We start from the raw sequence: 25,052 nt of genomic DNA, 5'->3' as shown, positions 1-25,052 counted from the left end.
TTGGGTCTTTGGTTCACCCCTTCCTTTTATCCTGCAGACTCCAGGGATCTGGTCTGCTGCCTCTCCTCACCCTCCCTCTCTCCCACCTGGAGTTCTGCCTCCAAATGACTTCCTGGGCACATGAGGCATGTTCCTGACCCCATATCACATTCTACTTTCATATTTCCCTTCCTTTTTGGATGCTTTTTATTGCTAGAAACTACATAACATGGAAAACTTGCTGATTGGAAATCTGGTCAAATGTAAATGGAACTAGGTAGATCTGCATTCAAATATTCTTCTTCCCAGAATCCCTCATTAGATGGTCTTCCTTATTTTTCAAGACCACAATCTCAGAGATTGAGTCCACCATAAAATTTTTCTAAATCTAGCTTTATTTTGTTGAGACAGAAAAGTCAGTATCTGTTCTAAGGCTGGAGGAAATATGGATGGGTGTACCAATCTCTTTTTAAAGGGATTTTTCAAGAGTACTTTGGATTTGGACTTAATTTTTGCCTAACTTGATATATTCAGAATTGGACTCCCCCCAAAATTGCACTCACCTGTGCTACAGATTTTTTGCTTGCCTTGTGTTTGTGTTTACATTGGCACTGTTACAGTTTATCCTTTAATACAGCAGTTCTCCACAACTGTTGGCTCCAAGTTCTCTGCTTTAGTTTGGAGCTGCTGTTCAATATGGTAGCCACCAGTCATATGCTAGTCTGAATTGAGATGTGCTGTATGTGTGAGATACACACTGGACTTTGTTATGGTTTGAATCTAGAATGTTCCCCCAAAGCTCATGTGTTGAAAGCCTGGTCCCCAATGCAGCAAGATTCAGAGGTGGGGCTTTTAGGCAATGGTTAGATCATGAGGGTTTTGACAAAATCAGTGGATTAATTTCTTTGATAGCTGGATACTGAGAGGTGGGACCTAGTTGGAGGAATGCCCTGGGAAGGTTTATCCCTTCCTGGTCCCTTGCTCTCTCCCTCCCTTTCTATTTCTGTTCACTTCCTTGGCTGCCATGAATTGAACAGCTTTCCTCTGCCACACCCTTCCTTCATGATATTCTGCCTCATCTCAGGCCCAGAGCAATGGGGTCAACTGACCAGGGACTGAATCCTCTGAAACCATGAGCCAAAATAAAATTTTCCTCTTCTGAGTTGTTCTTGTCAAGTATTTTGGTCACAGCAATGAAAAGCTGACTAACACAGACTTGAAAGACTTATTATAAACATTGTAAAATATGTAATTAAGAGGTTTTATGTCGGTAACATGTTGAAATGATAATGTTTTGGATATGTTGAGTTAGATAAAAATACATATTAAGATCAATTTCATATGTTTTGTTTTGCAATGTGGCTACTAGAAAATTTTAAATTTCAGATATGGTTTACATTACATTTCTGTTGAATGACTCTCAGTTAGAGAACACTGGCTCACAGCAGAGCCTCATTTCCCAGTGTTCTGACTTTCTTTCTCCAGAGCACAAACTCCTAGTCTTTGATGGGTGTTGCCCAACTTGCCAGTACAGAACAAAAGGTCAGGGTATCTAGCTTCTTATTAGGTAGACTTTCAACCAATCCTCTGTTTTTTTCTCCCGCCTTTTAAAATTATTTTTAAAATTTGTTCTAATTTGTTGTACATGACAGTAGAATGCATTTGTACATTCTGATAGGTCATACATAAATGGAGTGTAATCTCTCATTTTTTTATTATACATATTGTAGGATTACATTGGTCATGCAGTCATGTATGTATATATGTCTGGTTTCACTGCACTATCAATCCTCTGTCTTTTGATTCATCTTCTCTGCCCTCTCCAGCGGCTCTTGGTGCCTCTAATTATTGATCTGTTGGTGTCTTCTGTGGTATAGGTCATGTTGTTTTGACCTTCTGTCTTCCAGTTTAGGACTCCACTTTTGTGGATCTCCTAAGGTTGTTGCCACTCATTCACCTCTTTCCAGCCTTCTAAATTTTTCTTGTTTGCCTTCTCTCCTTTTTATTTGTCCTTCTGGGTTTGTCACTTAGAATAAAAATGCTTGGACTAGATTGTAACTCAGTGGTAGACTACATGAGGCCCTGGGTTTGATTCCCAACACCACAGGGAAAAAAAAAAAAAAAAAAAAAAAAAAGAATGGTTTGCTGCCATTTCACAAGACTTCAGAGGGAAAGACAGGGAATAGCATGTGCTTAAATCACCAGTTTTGGCTGAACAACAGAATTTTTGTTTTAGCTTTGGGTCACTGTGACCAAAGACCTGACAAGAACAATTTAGAGGAGGAAAACTTTATTTTGGCTCACAGTTTTGGAGGTTCAGACCATGGTTGGCCAACTCTATAACTCTGGGCCCAAGATGATGAACAACATCATGAAGGAGGGTGTGTTGCAGGAAAGCAGTTCAGGATATGGCAACCAGGAAGAAAAGAAAGAGCACCACTCACCAGGGACAGAATACAAACCTCAAAGGCACATCTGCAAGTGACCTACTTCCTCCAGCCACACTCTACCTTCCTACAATTACCACCTAGTTAATCCATCAGTGGATGAATCCACTGATTAGGTTAAAGCTATCATAACCTAATCATTTCACCTCTTGCATTGTCTCACACATGAACTTTTGGGGTATACCTCATAGTAAACCATAAATAACAACAGCATTGCTTTTCCGAATCCAATGTCTGCATCTGGGTCTGTCCTCCTCCTGGTGACCCAAGGTCAGTCAGAGGACCCAGCTCAATTTTCCTCCAGAACTTTTGAAGGCAAAGTTCTTTTTTCTCTCCTGGGACAGGAAGAACTGAGTTCCAGCTCTCCAGGTTTGTTTTCTTGTGTGGGGAAGGAAGGGAGAGAGGAAACAACTTTTATTCTTTGAATCTTCTATAATGGTAAGGACAAAACTCCAGTTAGTACACAGATTGAGGGAGCTACACCTGAGCTTAAGTCCCAGCTCTTACACTTAGATATGAGACCATAAGAGAGTTACTGAAACTGTCTCTGCCTCAGTTTCCTCAGTTGCCAATGTGCGTGATGATACTTTTCTCATTGGAAGGTCTTAGCTCATATGATAAAGAGACAGACCCAATTATTATTTCTAGGTCTTCTAACACCTCTGCCAGCAGTGGAGGAATTGAGCTCAGCAATGCTAGCTACAGGCAGTGTCCTAGAGTCTCCTGAGGGGGGGGTCCCTCCATGTCTCCAAGATGGTGACCGGTATCCCCAGACGTGGCTGCTCACTTCCTCCCTAATCAACTGCAGCCTGAGGCCATCTGTCTGGAATGAACTCTATGCCACATAGTTGTCAGGAAATACCCATGAACCTTCTCACTGTAGGGTCTTTTGACCCCATTGAGTCTACAGACCACCCATCTAAAGAAATAGGTAAAGATTTAGTTTTTCCATCTCGGGTTCCAAGTGCAGTTTTGTTTTAATCTTCATGAAGGCCAACCAGCTCTCCTCCTGGTGGCCATCTTCTCAGGAGTACTTTAACCCTCTTCAGGGCTCTGTAAGAGTTTACAGAGCAGCTGGTTGCGGAAGACTTCCTCACCGTACTACAAAGGGTGGGGGTTCCAAAGCTACTCTTCTGGTCACCCAAGCAAGTGGTACTTCCAAGGAGGTATCTTGACATCAGTTCCTAAGACCTGTCCTCAATCTTCTCTCCCTTTTCAACCATGGGTTATCAGTTCTCAGAGTGCAGGGACACTAACTGTTACCAGTCCATTCATAGATGGAAAGAATGAGGCACAGGGTAGTGCCTAAAGAAGGTACTGGAGTTATAAAGTACCTCAAGGACTTAATAATCCTGGGATTTAATGATAGTGCTAAGTAATAACCATAAAGACATATGCAAATGCTTAAGTATATTCATACTTACTTATACTAAAACTTATTGAATTCTCACTATAACACTTTGAAGTAGAAACTGTAATTATACCCATTTTTTCAGATGGGGAAGGTGATGTTAAATTACTGTTTTCAGTGGCAGAGTTGAGACCTGGCCCTAGATATTCCAGCTCCTATGTATCCTTCACCAAATCCTTCCAGATACTGCCTTTCTAAAAGTAAATGTTTGTAATTGCAGTCAGCCCTCACTGTCTGTAGGTTACACATAATAGATTCAACCAATCATGGGTTGAAAATATTCAGAAAAAATGTGTCTGTACTGAACATATGCAGAATTTCCTTCTTGCCATTATCCCCTAAACAATGTAGTATAACAGCTATTTCCATAGCACTTGCATTGTATTAGGTAGTATAAGTCATTTAGAGATCATTTAAAGAAGGTGCATAGGTTATATGCAAACACTACATCAATTTATAGAAGAGACTTGAACATCTGTGAAATTTGGTATCCTCAGGGTGTCTTGGAACCAATCGCCCTCTAATACTGAGGAACAACTGTGTTGGTCCATTGTCTCAGTCGGTACCAGGTTCTTAGCTCATATAATAAAGAGACAGATTCAATTATTTCTGGGTCTTCTAACACCTCTGCCAGCAGCGCTTCCCCAGGTCATCTGGGAGCATCAGAAATGCTCTGGATAAGCCCCGAGGGCCTGAACTGATCCCTCCAGTTCTCTTCGCTGGGAAGAGCTTGGTCTCTGGAGGCTGAAGACCTCAGTGGGAATCCCAGCTCTTCTATGCAGTTGGCATGTCACCTTAAGCAAATTCCTAGGTCTTTCTGAATCTTGAGTTTCTCACCTGTAAAATGGGCATTGTGAGAATCCTTCCTATCATTCAGAGTCATTTTAAGAGATATGGAGACAATATTTTTCTAGTTATAATAGTGAAATGCTAAACAAATGTGTTATCAGTCAGTGGAGTCCATGGGAGGTGGCACCCAGTTCTGCTCCCTGGTCTTCCATTCTCTGCCAGCCCTGCCCCCAAGCTTGGACAGATACATGACCTGAATGTAGACAAGGCCAGTTTTGTGGAAGAATTTGGGGTTAGGCAGCACTGGAGACGGGGAGATGATTATTATTCACATTTTTAGGGTGAGACTGAGTTGCTTGAGGACAGGGGCCACACCTTCTTGAATAGGTGTCCCTATTTCCTGGTCTAGTGCTTGGCATGGAGGTGATCAGAATATAATGATGAAATTATGATGTAGCAGAATTGTCCCTTTGGAGGAAACTCCCTGCATCCTGTCTCTGGGTACCCAGGATTCCTACACTTGTGCCCCAAGGATCTCAGAAGTGCCTGATGTCACCTGCTTTTCCCAGTGTCCTCTATTCTGTGGTACCTCCCAGCCATGTATTGGGTCTAGGCAGTTGGAGATAACAGCTCAGCTACCAATAACAGAAAATGTTCTTGTAAAGGAGGAAGAGTGAAAAGGTGAACCCAGTTCAGGTTACCCTACCAGAGCCTCCTTCCTGCCAGGCAGTGTCCTTGAATGGAACCCTAATGTTTTCAATGGCTACTTCTTGAGGCTTTATCAAATCCCCAAATTTGAGAAATACTATTATATTAAATACTATTATAGCAAATATGTATAAAAATGCAATTATGTGGGCTGAGAGAGTTAAATTTCAATTTTTATCGCTGTTCTCGAAATATAATTTTTATTTTGGCAAAAGGCCTACGTGAAACAATTTCTTGAATTGCTTTCTCATTTCATGAGGGCATGGAGAATTCATTTGGATTGCAGATTTCTACCATCTCCAAATATGACATTCCTTTCTTTATTGTTTTTAAAACTAGTATTTTCTGGGGCTTCTCTCTGGTTTATTTTTCTCCTCTTGAGAAAAAGAGGGAATAGTCACTTTCTAAACTTATTTGGGTCTTCATTTCCATCCTAGGACTAGCTATTGTCATTAGCTCACCAGGGAGCTTCCACTGCATCACAGGGATATTGTGTCCCCGAAGTCATCTGTGGACACTAAGCAGCAGAACCTGGTGGAGAGCATGAACTCTTCTCACCATATTTGCTTGGGGAAAATGAGACCCAAATCTGAGCCTCAGGGGTATTTCAAATTATGTCCTGCCATGGACCTTCCCTCCACCCAATCCCCAATAAATCCCCTAAGTTTAAATATCTATAGTCCCATTACCTGTTAAAAATACTTTTTTTTCAAATACGCATTTGCTTGGGAAGATTAAGGAAAAAGACAAGGAAGAGATCAAAAGAGATGTTTGTTTTCAGTAGCAACTTTTTTTCTGTCCTGAAGAATCTACTGTATGCACTGCCATTGATGAGGCTGGGCTGGCTCCTTGGACTTAGCACTCCCTGAATTACTGCATGTCAGGGACATCTGATGTCACTGGAAGGGGCTGGAGTCTTTCCTCATCATTCTGATGTGAAGTAACAAGTATATGAACTTTGGGGATCGTTTAAGTCCTGCCAACCACTTACTAGTTATGTGACCTTGAGAAAGGTATTTTACTTCTCTAAATCAGAATGTTTTCAACATAGTCACTCCATTAGTGCATGGTGGTAGGGTTTTGAGAGAGCCTTGTGCATGGTGTGCACCTAGAAGTGGTTACTGTTTTTAAGAGTTGCTATATTCACCCCGTAAGTCTGCTGTTTTCAATTTCCTGGCCTGTAGTTGAAAAAGCCTGGGCTGGAAGAAACTGGGCCACCACCTGGTTCTGGAACAAGCAAGAGGCCTAGAACCTGCCTGGTTGTAAGATCAAGCCCCAGTCCCAATTGGGGGATAACAAGTTATTAAGTTGATTCTGAGGCTGCCTCTCAAATATGCCCAGATTTGGGTGGAACGAATGGTGGTATTTCTCATTGATATTTTTCTATTTATAGGAGTAAAGTAAGACAAGAGACATAAATTTATTTTCATTTGAATGGAAAACATGCAGCCCACAAGCATTTTTATTGCCCTGACAACTAATTTGCCCTGATGCAGAAAGGTGGCCATCCACCTCTGATCTTATGCAGGTCTCACTTTACAGATAAGCGAATCACTCCCAAACAGAGATGCCTCCTTTGAGAGAGGGGCCATTCCTATAACCAAGTATAGTATTTTGGAGTTAGGATTGGAGCAGGGGGTGCAGATGGTAGACCCCTCTCAGGGCAGCACAGCTCCAACCAGGGGCTGAGTTCAGGCTACCTGGGTTCACCCCCTGGTGCTGCCCTCCCTAGCTGTATGAGCCTTGCTTTCCTTACCTGTAAAATGGGGATAATTGTACTAGTACCTGCCCCATAATTCCAGCCTGAGGATTAAATGAGGCCTCTTCCTCAAACAATTTCAGGCACACAGTGAACACTGAATAAATGTTAGTTATCATTCCTTTGGTTTTGTTTCTTCTTCCTCTAAATTGACTGGGTCAGAAATTACAGGGGCCAAAGTCCTTTCTTGTCTTGAAGTTGCTGATGTGGAAGGAAAATCACAGCCCTCTAATGAAACTAAGCAAGGGAACAGGGCCGGGAGGTGGCTGTGGAGACAGGCAGCCTGGGATTCTGCCCACAGTGGAAGGGATGACTCCAGCCCCCCAGCACCCAGCAGATCTGAGCAGGAGAGGGCTGCGGAGTATTTGGTAGCTCTAAGGGCTGGGCCTGTCCCCTTTTGCCCCTAGGGGCTTGTGCCGGTCTAGCTTTCTCTGCCTGGGACCTGGCTCTGGGAAGCTAAGGGCAGCAGAGCCCTATCAGGTCTAGCCTGCAGACTTGCTCAGAGGACTATGACATGTGGTTTTAATCCAGGCTCTGAAAATCTGCTCCTGCATTCTCTCTCACCCCAGGCATAGTTTTGCTATGACAGTTATTTAGCTAAACTTAAAAAAAAAAAAAAAAAAAAAAAAAAGATGGCACAGAAACTCCAAATTCTCAAGTATCTGTCAGTTTCAGCCAGAGTCTGAATGGTGATAAGTCAGTGATCAGGTTTGAGTGGGTGCTGTTTAGCAGAGGGCAAAAGTTGGGGACAGATGCAAGGGGCTGCCAACCCTTTAGTGAATACCCCAGAATCAGAGCCAAACTCGACTCGTACTAACCATACACACACACACACCTATTACCAGGCTTTCCAGGTCCCTTCTCTCACTCAAAAAGCTCCGAAAAAACACTTTGCAAGTGCTCTGTAACACTGTTGGGTGGGGACAGGAGCGTGCGATCTGTCTGCCCTCCATCTTTCCTGCCATCCTGTGATCCCACTCTCCATGACAGTTTGGTCGAGAACCAGGTTCCTGCCATCTTTTTCTGGTCTCTAGGAGTTGAGGAGAGATGACTTTGCCTCTGTCTCTGCCAGTTAGTCCCTGTGCTGCCAGCTGGCTGGAATCACGTTTGTTAAGCTCCGGGGGTGTCAGGGTGTAGAGGCAGTGTCGGCAATGGAGAGCTGGTGCCAAAACGTGAGCCAAATCCCAACTGGGTTTTCCAGCAGTAGAAGAGCGTCCCTTTCTCTGTGACCCTATAGAAATGAGAAAAGCCTTCTGCTGGTGTTAGAAACTATCATCAAACCCAGTATTCCTGTTTCTCAAACTGTCTATTCAAAGGTCACTAGTTTGTTAGAGTTTTTCAAAAAAATCCTTCTCAAGAGCACTCCCTGGTTTCCATTTAACAGGCAATGCCTTCCAGGTCATCTGTCCATTTAATGGTAAAAAGCATTTCAAGGACTGTGTCTGTGACCAGGTGACACCGTCAGCTTCATCACAGCCTAAACCCCATCTGTAATGACAGCGCCACCCCCTTCGTAGTCCAGGGAGGGTGTTGTGCTTCATTACTAAACTGTCCTGATGTTTCCTGACCAAGTATACACAGCGAGTCCAACGGAGACTGTCAGAGACCTGTAGAGTTGGGTTTTGCTGTGACAATTCTGCCTAACGAATGACTGGCAATCTCAATGGCTCACAACAACATATCCCTGTATCTTGCCTCCAACGCTGTGGGTAGGCTGAGCCCTGAAGGTGTGACTGGGTTGACCCCATGCAGGGATTAGAAACAGGTCTGCTTCAGGTGCCTCCTGGGGTTCACTTTTCCCACAGGATAGGTTTGCAAGGAAGTAAGCAAACCATGCAAACAAGTTTAAAGTCAGTATGTTGTATTCACTCACATTCTATTGGCATAAGTAAGTCACGTGGCCAAGGCCAGAGTAGGCAGGTCAGGATTCTCCATCTGCAGCAAAACCACCACAAGGTGGAGAGGAAGAATTGTGAACAGATATCACCATCAATGACATTGTCCTTCACTTCCTGTTGAGAACTCTCTTCCATCCTGTGGAGGTTATGGCAGAGTGTGCTGGGGGCTCCTGTCCCTCCTCAGCACAGCCCCCGTTTCCCAGTAGGCTGGGGCCTTTTGATCACCACTTTCCTGGCCTCCCTTCACATCATCCCTGGAAAACTCCAACCCCACTCCTGTCACAGAATGTGTATTTTCCTTTTAGTTCCTCCACACACTTCCCTCCTGAATCCTACTCTGTTTGCTGGACCTTTCCATATGCTTCTAAGCCAAGTGCTTCCTTCCCATCCCATCCTGGTTGTCTCTGGACAGAGCCTCTGCAGGACATTGGGACCAGGTAGCTTCTTCCTGGCTTACATTGTAGGTTTAGGACAAAAGAACTTCCTTTCTCCCTCTTTCTTAAGTCGGGCTCCCAAATATCCCCATTTTCACTCTGACATTACAGTGTGCACACACCTGGGAAGAGGAGTGGGTGTTTTGTAGACACCAGAAAGATAATGACTAGAAAGTGGGGAGAGAAAAACTCTGACCCCACCACTCACAAGTGGTCCAAACCCTTTTGTGGGCCCTTTACACATTTTGACTAATTTACATAGTAAATTACATAATTTACATATTTTTTCAAAATGATCTTATTTCCCTATTTTCTAATTCAGGACATGGGGTATAGACATTGTATACACCTTGGAAGGGCAGGTATAGTACTCAGTGGGGTCTTCCCCAAGCCTGTGCTGTTGGTTTTTCTGGATAATTCCTTTTATCACTCATCCTCCACAGCTGTGGGTGGATGTGGCCATTGGGCCAGTGGGCATCTTCTCTGAGGAATTAACAGGGAGTTCTGCTGAAGGGGTAGATGGTAGGGAATTGAGAGGGAAAAGAAATTGAGCAGCTGTAGAACCAGATAAGACACTTCATTTCATTGCAGGGCAGAGGAGAGTGGGAGTGTTTGGATGGTGAGAACGGTGGGGGTGGGGGGAGGGAGCAGCCTCACCCAACCAGTGTGCAGTCCCGGGTCAGCCTGGGTCCCACCAACAAATGTTCCAGATATTAGGCATCATTCCCTGCTCTCTTTTTTTTTTAATGCATTTTTTATTATTCAGCTGAATATTTCTCCTCAGAGGATGTTTCTTCAGTTTGATCAAAGCTGCCTTTTATTTCCCAAGGCTTTACTTGGGTGGCCCTACCAGGGACATCTGCTCATGGCGGTTCTGAACCTCTCTCCATGCAACTGCCAACTTTCCCCAGGTTGTCTGAAGCCAAGTAAGGGTGAGAGCAGGATCAAAACAGCCTGTCTCCTTGGAACATCTTTAGAAGATGATTTATTTCTCCCAGTGGTATCTAGTATTTGAGAATACAGATTATGACTTCAACTTGAAAACACTCTTTTTAAAATAATAATAAGAAATCCAAAGGAGCATTCCACGGCCTTTCCCCTTGCAGTATTGATTTAGAATGTTGGTATTCCTGCCAACTCTGTGACCCTTGGCAAATATTAGCTCTCTAAATTTTCTGTTTTCTCAGCTGCAAAATGGGAATTAAATGATTCCAATTTCCATAGGTGGTTGTGTGGATTAAAGGAGATAGTAACTGCCATACAATGGAATGGGACCCAATAACTTTCTTCCTTAGCATCTCCTCTATAGGAATACGCAGAATTTTCCCCAAAGGCATGTGTACTGGATATTCAGTGCAGCATTGTTTGTTATGGAAAAAAAAAGGGGTGGGGGGACTGCCAACACCTTGATTTTATCTATGAAACTGTGTGAAACTTCTGGCCTCCAGAACTGTAAGAGTACACACATCTGTTGTTTTAAGCTGTCATGTGTAATTTGTTACAGCAACTACAGGAAACTGATACACTGTGATGGATGCCTATATTGTAATGCAGGGAAAAGAAACAGGTCTGGAGAGATGTATTCCCCAATGGCTAACTGTGCCTCCTTCTGGATAGGGGAAGCAGATGTTCACACTTGGCTCCAATTTTCATAGTATTATTTGGGTCTGTCATAGGCAATTTTTTCTGTATGCATGTTTCATTTGTGTGTGTGCTTTAAAATGGCAATGAAGATCAAATTAAAAAGATATCTGACCAAGAAAAAATCTGGAATCCAACTTCAAAATGAGTATCAAATAAAGGCATCTTAGGGGTGACAATCATTGTTTGATAAGGTTTGGTTCCACTGAGGTCCCATATAGGGTGACTCTCAGAATTGTCTCTGAAGAATGGAAGCTGACTTTTGTCTCCTAGTGACTGAAGATTTTCATCAAAGGCATTAATTTCTCCTGCAAGAAGGCAAAGAGTGATTCAGGTCTTGAAGGTCTTGAGGTGGGAGCTGACAGTGTGTAGGAGGATTGTCCGCTGCAGAGACGTAACAAGGGTGTAACAACTCTGATTTCCTCTTTTCTATATTCTTGATGTGTTGCTCTCTGAGTTCTTGCCGCTCAGGAAGGTCCTGTTCTTGTAGTGTTAGGTAATTCCTAGAGATAGTAGTATATGGACTCGCCTTTGAGTGTGACTTCAATGAGTGAACCAACCAATCCTGAGTCCATATTCTCACCTGTTCCTTTTATCAGGCTTCTACAGTCTGGGACACTATCCCCACCCCCAACTACTCAAGGATCAAGGGGAACCACACCTGTAGCCCAGAGCCAGAGGAAATTAGTCAAACTATGCAGCCCTGAACCTGCTCAGCTTCCTTCCTTTCTTTGCCTATTCCTCCTGGGGTCACCCTCTCTGCCACTCTTCTCCCTGTCTGTGCTTCACCTTGTGGCCCTGTGTGGCATGCCATGCCTCCTGTTTCTAGGGGACTGTGAGTTTAATGAAAATTTCTTTCATACCAATCATTCATGTGTCTATGTGTCTACCACACCTGTTTGAAATAACTCTTGAGTACATTAAGATTGGAGGAGCCCCCTTGGCCATCAGGTAGCCAGGAAACAGTATTTGCATCTCCCTGATAACCCCTCTTTATCTGAAGCTCATTTCATAGAAAGCTTCCTGTGTCCCAGGCACCGTGCCAGTCTTGAGATGCAATGACAAGTGAGCCAGTGTCCTGTCGGCCTGAATCAACCCATCCATTGGGAGAGACCAATGTTAAATGATAAAACACTGAAAAAGTGAAAAGAGCTGTGCCCAGGGAGAAGCAGTGTATTATGGGAGCACACAGAGAGGGCATCCAACCCACTGAGGGACCTCCAGGGAAGGCATCAGGGGAGACCTGAAGAGTAGCAGGGAGGAGAGGAATGTCTTGGGCAAAGGGAACAGCAGGTGTGAAGGTGTGGAGACGGGCTACCTCCATCCAGAATTTGGAAGAAGCTCAGCACGGCTAGAGCACTGAGGCATGCACACTTTCTCTAAAGAGGCTCTGAAGGGTGTAACGCAGGATCCCAGAGGAGAGGGGATTTGGGCACTGAGGCCAATCAGGGACGGTCGAAGGTGTCTTGGACTCAGGTTGTCACAGAGTGAGAAATGAACTGAGTCAAGAGATGTGTAGAAGGAAAATATATGTGGTAGAGGAAAGGGTGGAATCTGAGTGAACAATGCTACCTTTTAGCCTGGTAAGAAACAGAAGTTATTTTGGTGGAAGTGTGTGGGTGGGTGGGTGGGGGTGGTGCACAACACACAAAGTCCCCTCCTAAACCCCTGCCTCATGGTAGACCATGATGGAAGTCCTGAGCAAGTTTGAAAACCATTTTTCCAATGCATCTCCAGTAAGTAGAAAAAAATTCTGCTGAAGTCAAGGATTGGGGAGCATAGGTTGTCTAGGACCACACATTTATAAGGAAAATCTCCCCACATGATGCACGTGATGGCCCTGGGAGCCCCCGCTGGATTGGGTGGAAATCTGGAAACTCCCCACTGCTTATTCAGCTCAGTGGTCCCCACCTGACCCTCTCAATGTAGGGCATCCCAGCTGGAGACTGTGGTCCTGGGATATCAGGTGAGGGGGATTGTAGTGCTCCATGGGCTGCGTCAGCAGCTGCCGACCTTATGTGCCATGTCTGCCCACTGGGCAGCCCACCAAGCACTATGCCCACAGAGCGATACAGGGATGATGTTAACATGGGGTGCCAGAGACCAGAAGGGAGTTCCCTCCAGAGTCTCCTTCATCCAGGTAAGGAGGGTGGTTACCTTTGTGACCCTTCTGGCAACAGTATCAGGTCTTAGAACCAGATGGATGGAAGGTGTTTCTTGGCCTTCCATATCACCCTAGTGTTGGCACATCCCAGTGGGCTTTGGGACTGTCAGTCCAGAGCTCCAAAGGAACCTCACTACACAGGTCAAGGTGGGTGATTGGGTCTCCTGGTGGTGACCGGGCAGTGGCAGGAAACCACATCCATTTTAATCTGTCTTCTCCAAGGGCAGTCCTCAAGGACCCAATGGCCTTAGGTGGTGATGCTGTGTGGGTTCCTCTTGTCCAGCTTTGCTCTTCTGTAGATGCTTGTCAGGGATGGGTGGGTCAGGGGGAGGTCTATGAGGGCCCACAAGTGAGTCAGTCCACCTCCATTGTCTACATGAATTGGAATCACTGGCTCTTTTGGGGAGGGAGGCCTTAAGGTCATTCTATCCAAGCTAGCCTCTTGTAGATGAGGAGGCTGGTCCAGAGAGTGAGATCAGGCAGCCAACACACACTGCCCTTCGCAGACTCCTTGTCCTCTGTTCTTCCTGATGCTATACACTGGCTCCCTACAGCCAAGGTGTTCAGCATGAAGAAGGGCCATGAGACATTAAGCACCAGTCATAGGGTGGTGAGGGGGAAATATTGGCCTCATTTTCAAAAGACTGGAGGAGCTGGGATGGGGAAGGCATGAGTGTGGAGGAACTGGAGGCAGGAGGGGGCTGTGGAGCTATTTGGAGGCTTTCCCACTACCTTTGGATCATCTTTCTGATGTTCAACGTGCTGAGAAGAGAATGTGTTTGGTCCCTGTAGAAACTGCCACTGACTCAGAAAGAGACCAAAAACAGACAAAAAAGAAATGCATCAGGGGGTCATTCCTCCAGGTCACGTAGTTGGAGGGAAGCGAAGGGCCTAATGGTGACTCAGGGAGGCAGGGGAGACTTAATTACAGAGGGAAGGGAACTCTGAGATGATCTTAACGAGGCCTTTTTGGTTGCATGTCTGGGGAGTGCGTGTGATCCATGGCTCAGGTACAGAGGAAGGATGGGTTACACTGGATTTTCAGAGTCCCATGGGGTCCAGGCAGTGGCTGCAGTTCCCAAGAGCCAGGCTCAAAAGAAGAACCAGCTGCTTCAGGAAGCTGGCCAGGCTCTCTTCTGTCTGTCGCTGGTTTATACGACTGTTCCCTCCTTTCTTCCTGCAGAGTGACTCTCAACAGACCAGGTCCACTGTTGTCATGCTTGCTAGGTGGCCATGGCCCCTACTCTCTGTTTGATGAACAGAGCAGGTCAACCTTATCACAAGCCCAAGTCTCCAGGACTGGGGATGGGGGTGAGGATCTCTTGGTCAGAACTGGTCAGGGTCCGGGACAGCCCTATCAGCTTTGGTCAGGGGTCAGAGTGCCTGGACAAACAATGCTGCTGGGGAGGATTGTGGGGGACAGAACTGGCACCAAGAGGCTATTGATGCTGGATATTCACTGCAAAACTGATCCTGAACAATCCCCTTTTGTCACCCACAAAGCAACTTTTCAGAACAACAAGCACATGCGTGAGAAAAAAATGGAACTAGGTTTGTTCTGTTGGCCTGGTTTCCTCGTTATGGGAGATCTTTTACATTCTATCTACTTTGCGCCTTTTCTTTGCATTCCAGAAACTTGCCTCATACTTCGTGTAGTATCAGAACTCTCTGAGAAGGATCTGGCAAATGCAATAAGTATGCTTAATCTGGGGAGCTTTTTTGTGATGTGGGCTACATCTTTTTATTCATTCAGCCACCACATAGTCATTGATTCTTGCTATATGTGAGTGCTCTGCTGGCTCCTCCTTGGCCTTGCAGGCACTCATTCCTTCCCACTCCTACGGCTCCATGCTGCCTTAGAGTAGTGGTGGTCAGACCTGAGCAGGCATCTGTCACTGGGGAACTTGGGAAAACCCAGGATGCCAGGCCCTCTTCTGGTTCAGTGCTTCTGCAGTGGGGCCTGAGGATCTACATTTCTGAGTAGTTCCCAGGAGATACTGAGACTGCTAGTCTAGGAACCTCGTGCTGGTCGCTGCCCCTGGTATGTGCTTGCTCATGTGTACAGAGCTGAAGCTGCCACATTCAAGTGCCAATGAACCAGAAAGGGGATAGAGAAAGGCCACGGCAGCCAACTTCCTTTGAAGTGAATAGGGCAGGCAGAGTGGTTGACACTCATGCCAAAGGTAAGGACTTTATCACATGGCCATGCCCATTGATAAGAGGCTGGGCAAAGTCATCTTTCACTGGATGGCCAAGTGCCCAGGAAAGGGGGATGAGCATCCTTGTGGGGGGGCAGTCAGAGGTCTCCCAAGAGGGCACATGGAATCACATGGAGAGGAGCAAAGGGACTCCCAGCACTTAGTGGGGACAGATGTGGAAAATTCCGTTGTGGGACATGGTGAGCAGGGTTGTATGGTGGCTAATCCAGAGGGGAGGGTGAGGAGAAGCCCAAGCCCATGTACAGGTGTCTGCAGAAGGCAAGCAGGCCAAGCTTTCCATGTGATGCGCTGCCTGGACATTGCTCTCTCAAGAGCAGCCAGCTGTCCCTCCACCTGGCTACAATCTCTTCACTTTTCCCTGCACCTGGGCTGCTCCCTTGGTTTTGTGGGTTGGGGCTGATGTCTTTCCCAGTCTCAAGCTGTCTTTTTCTACCCCATCCCCCAGGCATCTTGGCTCTGGAGACGGCTGCGTGGCAAGAGGCGCTCAGCGATGGCATTCTGCCTCTTGATGATCCTGTCTGTGGTGGCTGTTAACCGCTTCCCCCCAGAGCATCTAGCACCTGGCCCAGACCCTGGCCCTGTGGAACCCAGGGGCATACTGGCACCCCTGGGCCCCACGTTCGACAAGCTCTGAGCTCTAGCCGGAGACAACGAGCAAGGAGCATGGGGTTCTGGAGAGGCCGGGCTTTGCCAAGGAATTCCATCATGGCCTGTGCTGAGAATCAAGGCCAGAGAGGGCAAATGGACAGAAGGAGGCAGTCCCCAGAAGGGGACACCAGACATTCAGGGAGGGCCAGGAGGGACATTTCTTTGGCAGGAGATTTGAGAGTCAGTACCCAGCATCTTGTGCATATGGGGGAGCATGAAGTCAGAGACGCAGGAAACAAAGCCCTGGGACACCCCTGGCATGGCAGCCCCATCAAGGAGACGTGGAGAGAGATGGGTTTCCTTGTCAACCCTCTCAGAGGGAGCAAGGGGGCAGCTCTTCCAGCTTGGAGAGCTACTGCTGGTCTGACCCCCCCATCTCACCCAATGGCAGGCAGGGATCTGCTGCTGGGGACTGAAGACAGAGTCTCAACTGGTGGGGAACAAACAGGGGACAACACTCCAGGCTTGGAGGCTCATCAGTGGCCTGGCTCTGTTGGGGAGCTGCAAATGTCCACATGGTGTGATGCTAAGACTCCTGGACTGTTGGCCAGCCCCAGGACTGCTGGGCATGTTCCCCCATGGTTCACAGACCATGATGTGCAGACCCTTCAGCTGCTGGCCCAGGGAGAGGTGGTGGGCAAAGCCAGGGTCCCAGCCCATGGACAGGTGCTGCAGGTTGGCTTCTCTGTCCAGGGTGCCCTTCAGGACATGTCTCCTCCCAGGTTCAGCCAACTGTGCTCCCAGGGACTCTGTGGTCTGATCAAGAGGCCTGGGGACCTGTTCGAGGTCCTTTCCTTCCATGTGGACCGTGTGCTAGGTCTTCGCCGGAGCCTGCCTGCTGTAGCTCGGCGCTTCCACAGCTCCCTGCTGCCCTACCGCTACACAGACGGTAGCCCAAGGCCTGTCATTTGGTGGGCACCTGACGTGCAGCACCTGGGTGACCCGGATGAGGACCAGAACTCTCTGGCCTTGGGCTGGCTGCAGTACCAGGCCCTGCTGGCACATGGCTGTAGTTCGCCAGGTCAGGCCTTGTGCCTGGGCATCCACCGTGGGGAGTGGGCACGCCTGGCACTCTTCGACTTCCTTCTGCAGGTAGGTGACTCTTCCCGCAGTCCTGATTTGTCAGTGTATGAATATTTACACCACGGAAATTAGCACATGCTACTGATCAGGACTACGTTTTACTCCTAGAGAATGGGTTGTTAAGTGTTTACTAGCATACCACTGTTTATATCTGAATATCTTTAAATGAACAATGATTCAAGATGGTTTTGTATAGTTTAATAAAAGAAAGAGAGGGAGAAACAGAGACAGAGGCAAAGGGAATGGGAGAGATAAAGGGTAATAGCAGTTTAGGGTGGGTACCAGAGAGTGCTTGTGGTCCCTGCCAAGCCCTGTTGGTGTTGTGTTGAGGGGAAAAGTGAGGATCCTAGGAAGGTAGCACTCTTAGGGCACAGGATCTAACTGGGGACTGTGGCCTTCATCTATCTATCTATCTATCTATCTATCTATCTTACCCGGATTAGATCCAGGGGTGCTTAACCACTGAGCCACATCCCAGCCCTTTTTATTTATTTTGAGACAGGTTCTCACTAAGTTGCTCAGGGCCTCACTCAGTGGCTGATGGCATCAGCTCTTTATTACTGGCCTGTTAACAGTGTGGCTGTCTCAGTGCATGCAGAAACACAGCTGGAAAGAAATAAAGACAAAAATTAGATAAAGCTCAGCAAAGGTGAGTACATGCAGTACCTGCACACCTAGCCAAGCCCCTATTTCTGTAGGAAGCTCTAGAGAAGATAAAGCAACACTAGCCTTAGGTTCAGCTATGGAGGTGAGTGGACAGGCCATAGGCCAACATTCAGGGTCATGGCCAGGTAGCCAGGGACAAATATGCCATGTTTGGTTGATACAGGGTTGGTTAGAAGATTCTTAGATGACACATAATACTTTGGAGATTTTCCATAAAAATTAGCTTTCTTTGACATATAAGGTTGTTTAGTAACATTAGGCCTCTGTTCCCATAGGTCAGGATCAGCTTGAGCTGAGTAGCTGTGGGCTTTGGATGCTGCCCTTTTGTCCATGGGCACTACCTTATGTTCCAACACCCACCTGCTCCTGCCTCTGTGGCCCCTTGAATGCAGCAGTCTGCCTGTGGACACTGTAGGTGCTTCTAGTCACAGGCTGACTGATTCCCTGCAGTCCTTCCTGCTCCTCCATCCTGTGTTCCACAGCTGTTTTGTGGAGGCAAGAGCCATGGAGCCTGGCAATCAGGAGCATGGGCTTCAGCATCAGACAGACCTGGGCTAAACCTCCCATGCCCCAGGGCCACTTGCTGCTGTGTGACACTGACCCGGTTACTTCACCTCTCCCAGCCTCACTCTTCTCACCGTCACAAAGGGATTGGGTGTCCCATCTGCATCCCCTCAGGTCTGGCCTGAGTTATCTCCTGCTTGCCAGCATTTCCATCTTGGACTTTCTCTGGGCCCTGCAACCTACTCTGCCCAGTGTGTGACACTCTAGAAGTGCTGGGAAATTAATGCCCTCCAGGTGATGTGACCATCTATCCAAGTTAGGATGATGGGTTCCTCAGGTCATAGGACTTGCAGTGCTGGAACTGGGACATTCCCAGGCAAATAGGAAAAGTTGGTCATTCTACTTCCCAAGGCAGCCCTCAACCATGAGTTGGTGTAAATGCCCCAAGTTCTACACACCTCAGAGTCCCCATCAGGATTGAAGCCCAGTTATCCCCAGGGGTAACGCTGGCTTGCCTGACTTGTCCCCTAGTTCTCTACTTATGTGTCTTAGAGTTAGCTCACAAATGAATTGCTTTTGCTTGAATCCTTAAGGTCTCTCTCTAGGGGAGGTGATAACACAGACATTATACGTTTTCTGCATGTGAAATCCTTTATGTCATACTTAATGCAGTGCCTGGAGGGTACACATTCAACAATCAGCAGGTGCTGGGCCCAGCACTTTTAAGGAATTAACTTACTCTTTCCTCATGGAAAACTTGCAAGTGAAATCCTACATTTATCTCTATTTTAAAGTTGAGAAATTGAGGTCCAGAAAGATTAAGTTACTTGCCCAGTGTCACAGCTGGTAGACTGAGATGCAGCCTGGATAATGTCACTCAAGAGTTCTCTTCATTGCAGGGTCACTATTCAGCTGGCCATGGATGAGGGCAGGAAAAGGGGACACTTGCAGGGATACCCTGGAGCCTTGGATCTGAGGCACAGCTCCGTGCAGAGCCCCAGTCCTGTCGGTGTGCTCGCAGCTGCTTTCTGCTCCACACAAAGTCCTTTTGTTCCTCTCCCAGGGTTGCAGCATGGGTGTCTTCTTCCCTGCCAAGTCCTGCCGTGGGGACAGAAGTCTCTGCAGCCAAGGCACACACAGGTTGGTTGTGTGGTCACACGCAACTGAGTTGGGCTTGCGCCACCTCTTCCCGGGTTTGCTGGACGCCAGTCAAGTCAAACACCCTGTCTGGCTGACACCACTTTCCTAGAAGCTACTGGCAGGGCTGCAGATTGTGAGCTTCTCTGTCAGGAACTCGAGGTACCTTCTGACCCTGAGCTGGGTATGAACCCCCACATGCAGCCCACTCTGGGGTTGGTATACATACTCATTTGTTTGGTTTTATTCTATATAAACCCTTATTTTTTCTGTTTGTGTATCACAACATCACAACATACCATTTACCCAGACATGGAATATACATGTACTACACACACACATCTCCACAGGCCCATGATCCATACGTATGCTTCATGGATCCCACGTAGCACTGTGCTTGCTAGTGATTACTGAAATAATGCTGTGTAACAAAGCTCCTCAAAACCCAATGGCTTAAAACACCAACTCTTTTTCTTACTCCAGGTCTATGGGTCAGTTGGGCTCAAATGAGGTTGGTTCCCAGTTGTGGGTTGGGTTCAGGTTTATTCTTTATTTCCATTCTGGGGCCCAGGTGGAAGGAACAAGACTACCCTGAGCAAATTCTTCTCATGGGAATTGAAGTTCAAGAGCTCAACCAAACTGTAAAAGGACGCTTGGGGCCTCTGTCAATGTTACATCTGTTAATAGACCATTGGCCGAAGCAAGTTGATGGCTAAGCCCCGTGTCAGGGAAGGGAAGTACACTTTGCCTGGAGCAAAAGGAGTGAATATTTATTGGATAGTAATCAAATCAAATCAGTCAAACACACCCCTCCAAAAAGTGTACATTGTACACGTATGCACCAACATTATATGCCCACACGTGCCATAGGTATACACGTGTGCACATGTCCATACTGCCCCCCCACTCCCTATGACCCTCAGACATGGCTGTGGGCAACTGGAGCTCAGTCTTGCTGGGCCCTCAGAGGGAGAATGCAGAAGGTGCCTCAAAGCTGTCCCACCAAAGGTCAAGGAATCTCGGATATTTGTCCCCTAAGGTTTCACTGTCATGGGTTGAAACATCTCCTGGGGCATTGACTTCCTGATATCGGCAGCCTGCACAAGTGCCAGACAGGAGAGCATGGCCCCACAGGCAGAGGAGGGTCAAGGCAGGGAGCTACAGGTGCTTGTCATAGAAAACCCTGGAGCCCAGCCTGTGTGGAGAATGGTGTGTGCCCAGGGTGTATGGGTGGGGCATTAATAGCTTCTGCTACTCATGACCAATGATGTCAAAGATACATTTCAACTGGCCAATATGACCAGGACAGTGTTCTCGATTAAGTAACTAGTTTCTCTGAGAAAGATAAGGCATGGACGGGGAGTGGAATATCCTCCCCCCTTACCCAGGCTACATCAGAGGAATAAGTCGGACTCAGAGGAAGCCCATCATGTCCAAATGGATCAGGGAGAAATCAGCTGTGCTCTAACTGTCAGAAACACCCAAGTGCCGCAAGAGATCAAACACGCACTCTATGGTGGAGAGGCAAGGCAGATTTTTGCAGACTTGCTCACTATGAAAACCTGGTTAGCAAGCACGAGCCTAGCGGGCAGTCCCTACCTCAGCGCAGGCCTTCACCCTGATTGGAGGAGCTCAGGTTACAATCTACTCGATTGGCTAATTTAAAAAGTGGTGCGGGCAATGGGAAGGGCTATAATTTAAATTGCTACAGTTGGATCCAGTTAAGGCTATATTGTTGAAAATGGACCACAGGACTTTCCATTTCTCACAGAATGAACAAGATGGGCGGGAGTGTGTGTGCACATGCATGTGTGTTTATAAGGAGGAGGTGGCTCAACCAGCTCAGCTCTCTACGGTCAGTGTTGCGGTCACTCTGGTCAGAGGTGGCGTCCTCCTCTTGGGACAGTTAAGGTGACTGCACAGTCAAGCTATGGCTGGGAGGAGCGGTGACCATCATTCTGCTGTACCCCGGATCTAACGACAGGGGAGACGGGGGGGCTCTCTAACCAGAGGCCAGGAAGGAGAGACGTGCTAGGGCATTTGGCACACTCGATCTTTTTCCTGAGGGGCTTCTTGTGCCTCCTTCTAGAGGACATGTGGTGGCTGGGCGGCGGGTGAGCGGGAGAACTCCGGCAGACTGAGCGGTAGTGTTGGAACATGGAAGTCATCCTGTAGCTCTGCCCGTGGGACCCCAGGCGGCTTGGGCTGTCACCATCCTACTGAAGGTGCTGTCTTTTCTTACTAACGCAACACCTGGCTCACCTCCCTGCCTCACCTCCCTGCCTCTGCTCATATTCTTTCCAAGGATCTTGCAGAAGCCAAGGGACCAATGGTCTTGGCTTGGGTTCCCTCGGCCACACAGCTTGAGACCAGGACATCAGTGGGGTAGCTTGCCTGGGAGGGTATCCCAGAGCACCTGTAGAGGGCTGGAAAAGTGAGTCGGAAGGGAAGGCCGGTGATAAAGGACGTACAATCAAGCAGGTCGCTGGTGGGTGACAGGGCTCCACAGACTCCAAGGAGCCTCTGAGTCCAGAGATAGCCTAGAGAGAGTTGTCAGTCTGCAGTGGAGGGCTGCTCCTGGGGGTGTTAGCTTCCTGTGGGTGCAGGCAGGGGAGAGAGCCCCCGGGGAAGCCACACAGCGCTGGAAGTCAGGGAGAACTTGGGAGTTTACACACGTGTTCGGCTCAGCAAAGCTCTTCCACCACCTCGTCTGGTGGAGTACTTCCCTGCGAAGACCAGGCATGGGCTTCAGTGCCTTAGTTATCAGGACTGCAAGTCCCACGGCCTCGAGGACATGCACACCCCATCTGCTTCTGTCCCCTCCAGCTCCGTCTGTTGGCCCCTGGCCTTGGCCAGTTTCTAAACACAGGCAGCGCCTGCTCTCCTCACGGCCTGGAGCCCTCTTGCTCCGACTGGCTTGTAACTCCTCCCTATGTTCTTTCTCTCTCACAGATCCTCTCACAATTTTCTTTCTGATCTGTCACAACGTGTGATAACATTTACAAATCATTCCTTCACACATTTACCGTTTCTTTCTTTTCGTTTAGTTCAATACCACATCCAGCACCTAGCATAGAGACAAGCCCTTGGCTGGTCTTAGATAAGTACTTCCTGAATGAAGCGGGGATGAGTGAACTTCCAGGACCTTGTGTGATTTTTCTAAGTGCGGCAAACACCACTTCTTTATACCCCAAAGAACCCCAGGGTTCTCCACAGTTCTTCGAGTCTGCTGTACAACTGTAGAGATTGAAAACAAGACAATCATGACCCTGACCTTCTGGCAGGTAATTAACCTAGACTCCAGAACAGAAGGTGGTGCCGGACAGTGCCTAACACCGTCCCTCCACTGCCATCCTACAGAGGGGAAACAGCCTTAGAAGGTGTTTTAGTCGACTTTTTTGCTGCTGTGACTTAAAGACCTGACAAACACAATTAGAAAAAGTTTACTTGGGGGCTCCCAGCTTCCCCCATTCCTCAGGGCTCGAGGTGAGGCTGAACATCATGGTAAGAGTGGCGGAGGGAAGTGGCTCAGGACGGGACCAGGAAGCAGAGACTCCACTCACCAGATACAAAACATAGACCCAAAGGTACACCCCCTGGACTCCCCTCTACCAATCGCACCCTACCTGCCTTCAGTTACCACTCAGTCTCCGCAGGGGACTAATTCACTGACTAGGTCAAGGCTCTCGTAACACAATCACTTCGCTGAAAGTTCTTGCAAGGTCTCACATGAGATTCTAGGGGACGCCTCACATCCAAACTGCAATAGAAGGACTGAGGAGCCTGTCCACCATCCCACAGCTTCAGCATCGGGGCTGGGATCTAATCCAAGGCAGTCTGGCCACAGAACATCAGATGTTCTGTCAGGAGCCCAGACTGGTGACCATTGCCAAGCAGAGACGTGAAATATAACAGTGACTAATATTTATGAAGTACCTCCACCTGTCTGGCAATATCTGTTGCATGTCACACACAAACTTATTTGTGTCCTTGGGCCCAAGACGTGGGTGCCATGCTCACTCCTCACCATTTTACAGATGGTGCAGCCAGGTACAGTGAGACAAGCTGCCTGGTCCAGGATGTTGCAAGGTGCCACTGAGCATCTTCTCGTATCTTTAAAAGTAGGATCTAGATTAGGGTGAAGTGTGATAGGCAAGTGTGATGGCTCCCAGTATTCCCACCCACCTAGAAATAACCCCCTCCTCTGGCATGTGAGAACTGAACATGAGGGAATAACACTCCTTCCAGTAATCAGGTTGCTAACCAAGTTAACTGAGTTAAAAGGGAGATGACTCTAGATGGGCCTGACCTAATCAGGTGAGTGTTTCAAAGAAAGCGAAACATCTCAGTCTCTTACTGGCTTTAAGGAAGAAAGTAAACGGCCTGTGTTGAGTTGCTACGGGGAGGGGTTGTTATGCAACAATAGAAAACTAACTCATGAGGCAAGGGAGGTGCCCAGGAATTTAAAGGGCTGGCCCTCTTGGCTCTTAGTGGTTAACCCTACCTTAACACAAACTTGAAAGTTAATGATTTTGCTGGGTTTTGTTTTACCTCACTCTAATTCAACCTTCATTTAAAAACCTTTAACAATAACAAAGCTGTCCATATTCTTTGCCCCATTTTGGGGGAGTGGTATTGGGGATTGAATCCAGGGGTGTTTAACTACTGAGCAACATCCCCAGCCCATTTTATGTTGAGATAGGGCCTCACCGAGTTGCTTAGGGCCTTACTAATTTGCTGAGGTGGCCTTGAACTTGTAATCTCTTCAACCTCCAGAGCCACTGGGATGACAGGTGTGTGCCACCATGCCTAGTTGACCCATTTTCTGTTGGGTTGTTGCTGTTTTTCCTAATGACTTTGAGTTTTTTTTTTTAAATAGGTTAAGGAAACTAGACTCTCCATTGTAGTGTAAATCTTAGATTTAATTGTCAACAGCTTTGTGTGTAGTCTTCCATGCAGCAATTTTTAAAAAGCTTTGTTTAAATGATCAAGCTTTTCTCTTTTGACTTCTAGGTTTGTATGTTTTAAAAGGCCGGCCTCGCTTCAGAGTTATTTAAAAAATTCTCTTTTTTTTCATATGTCTTGGATCCATCTGGAAGTTATTTTGGAATAAGGATAAGGTGTGAAATAACTTTTTTTTTCAGATGGCAACCCAAATGTCCCAGTGCCATTTGTTTAAGATTCAGTTTTTCTCCCTGTCTGAAATGCTACCGGATAGCATTTCCTTATGTATACAGATACTACCAGATAGCCAATTTCTTTATGTACACAGGTCTATTTCCAGATCCTTTTCTGTTCCAGGAAAGAGTCTATTTATATGCCAGTATCACACTGTTTTAATTACTGAACTTTATCCTTTGTTAATAACCAGTATGGCTTGGTCTTGTTGCTCTTTTTAGAATTTTCTTGATACTCTTGTGTATTTTTTTTTACATGAAATTTACAGTCAGCTGTTACTTCCATCTCTTTCCCAAATCCTTTTAAGATTTTATTGGAGCCAAATTAAATTTTGTGGACTGATTAAAAAATTACATCTTAAAATAGAGTAATTCTAGCCAAGAACAG

General features: G+C 46.9%; 1 protein-coding gene across 1 annotated transcript in view; it reads left to right on the top strand.

The window, feature by feature from the left end:
* The window catches only part of Gask1a (golgi associated kinase 1A), a 57,857-nt gene that overhangs the window by 12,643 nt on the left and 20,162 nt on the right, over nucleotides 1-25,052 (top strand). Inside the window, 2 exon segments of the mRNA XM_047531428.1 lie at nucleotides 15,895-16,042; nucleotides 16,045-17,189. Coding sequence (XP_047387384.1) covers nucleotides 15,895-16,042; nucleotides 16,045-17,189 — 1,293 coding nt within the window.

This window comes from Sciurus carolinensis, chromosome 17 (assembly GCF_902686445.1).
Source record: "Sciurus carolinensis chromosome 17, mSciCar1.2, whole genome shotgun sequence".
NCBI classification, from domain to species: Eukaryota; Metazoa; Chordata; class Mammalia; order Rodentia; family Sciuridae; genus Sciurus; species Sciurus carolinensis.
This window is presented reverse-complemented; position numbering and strand designations above follow the sequence as displayed.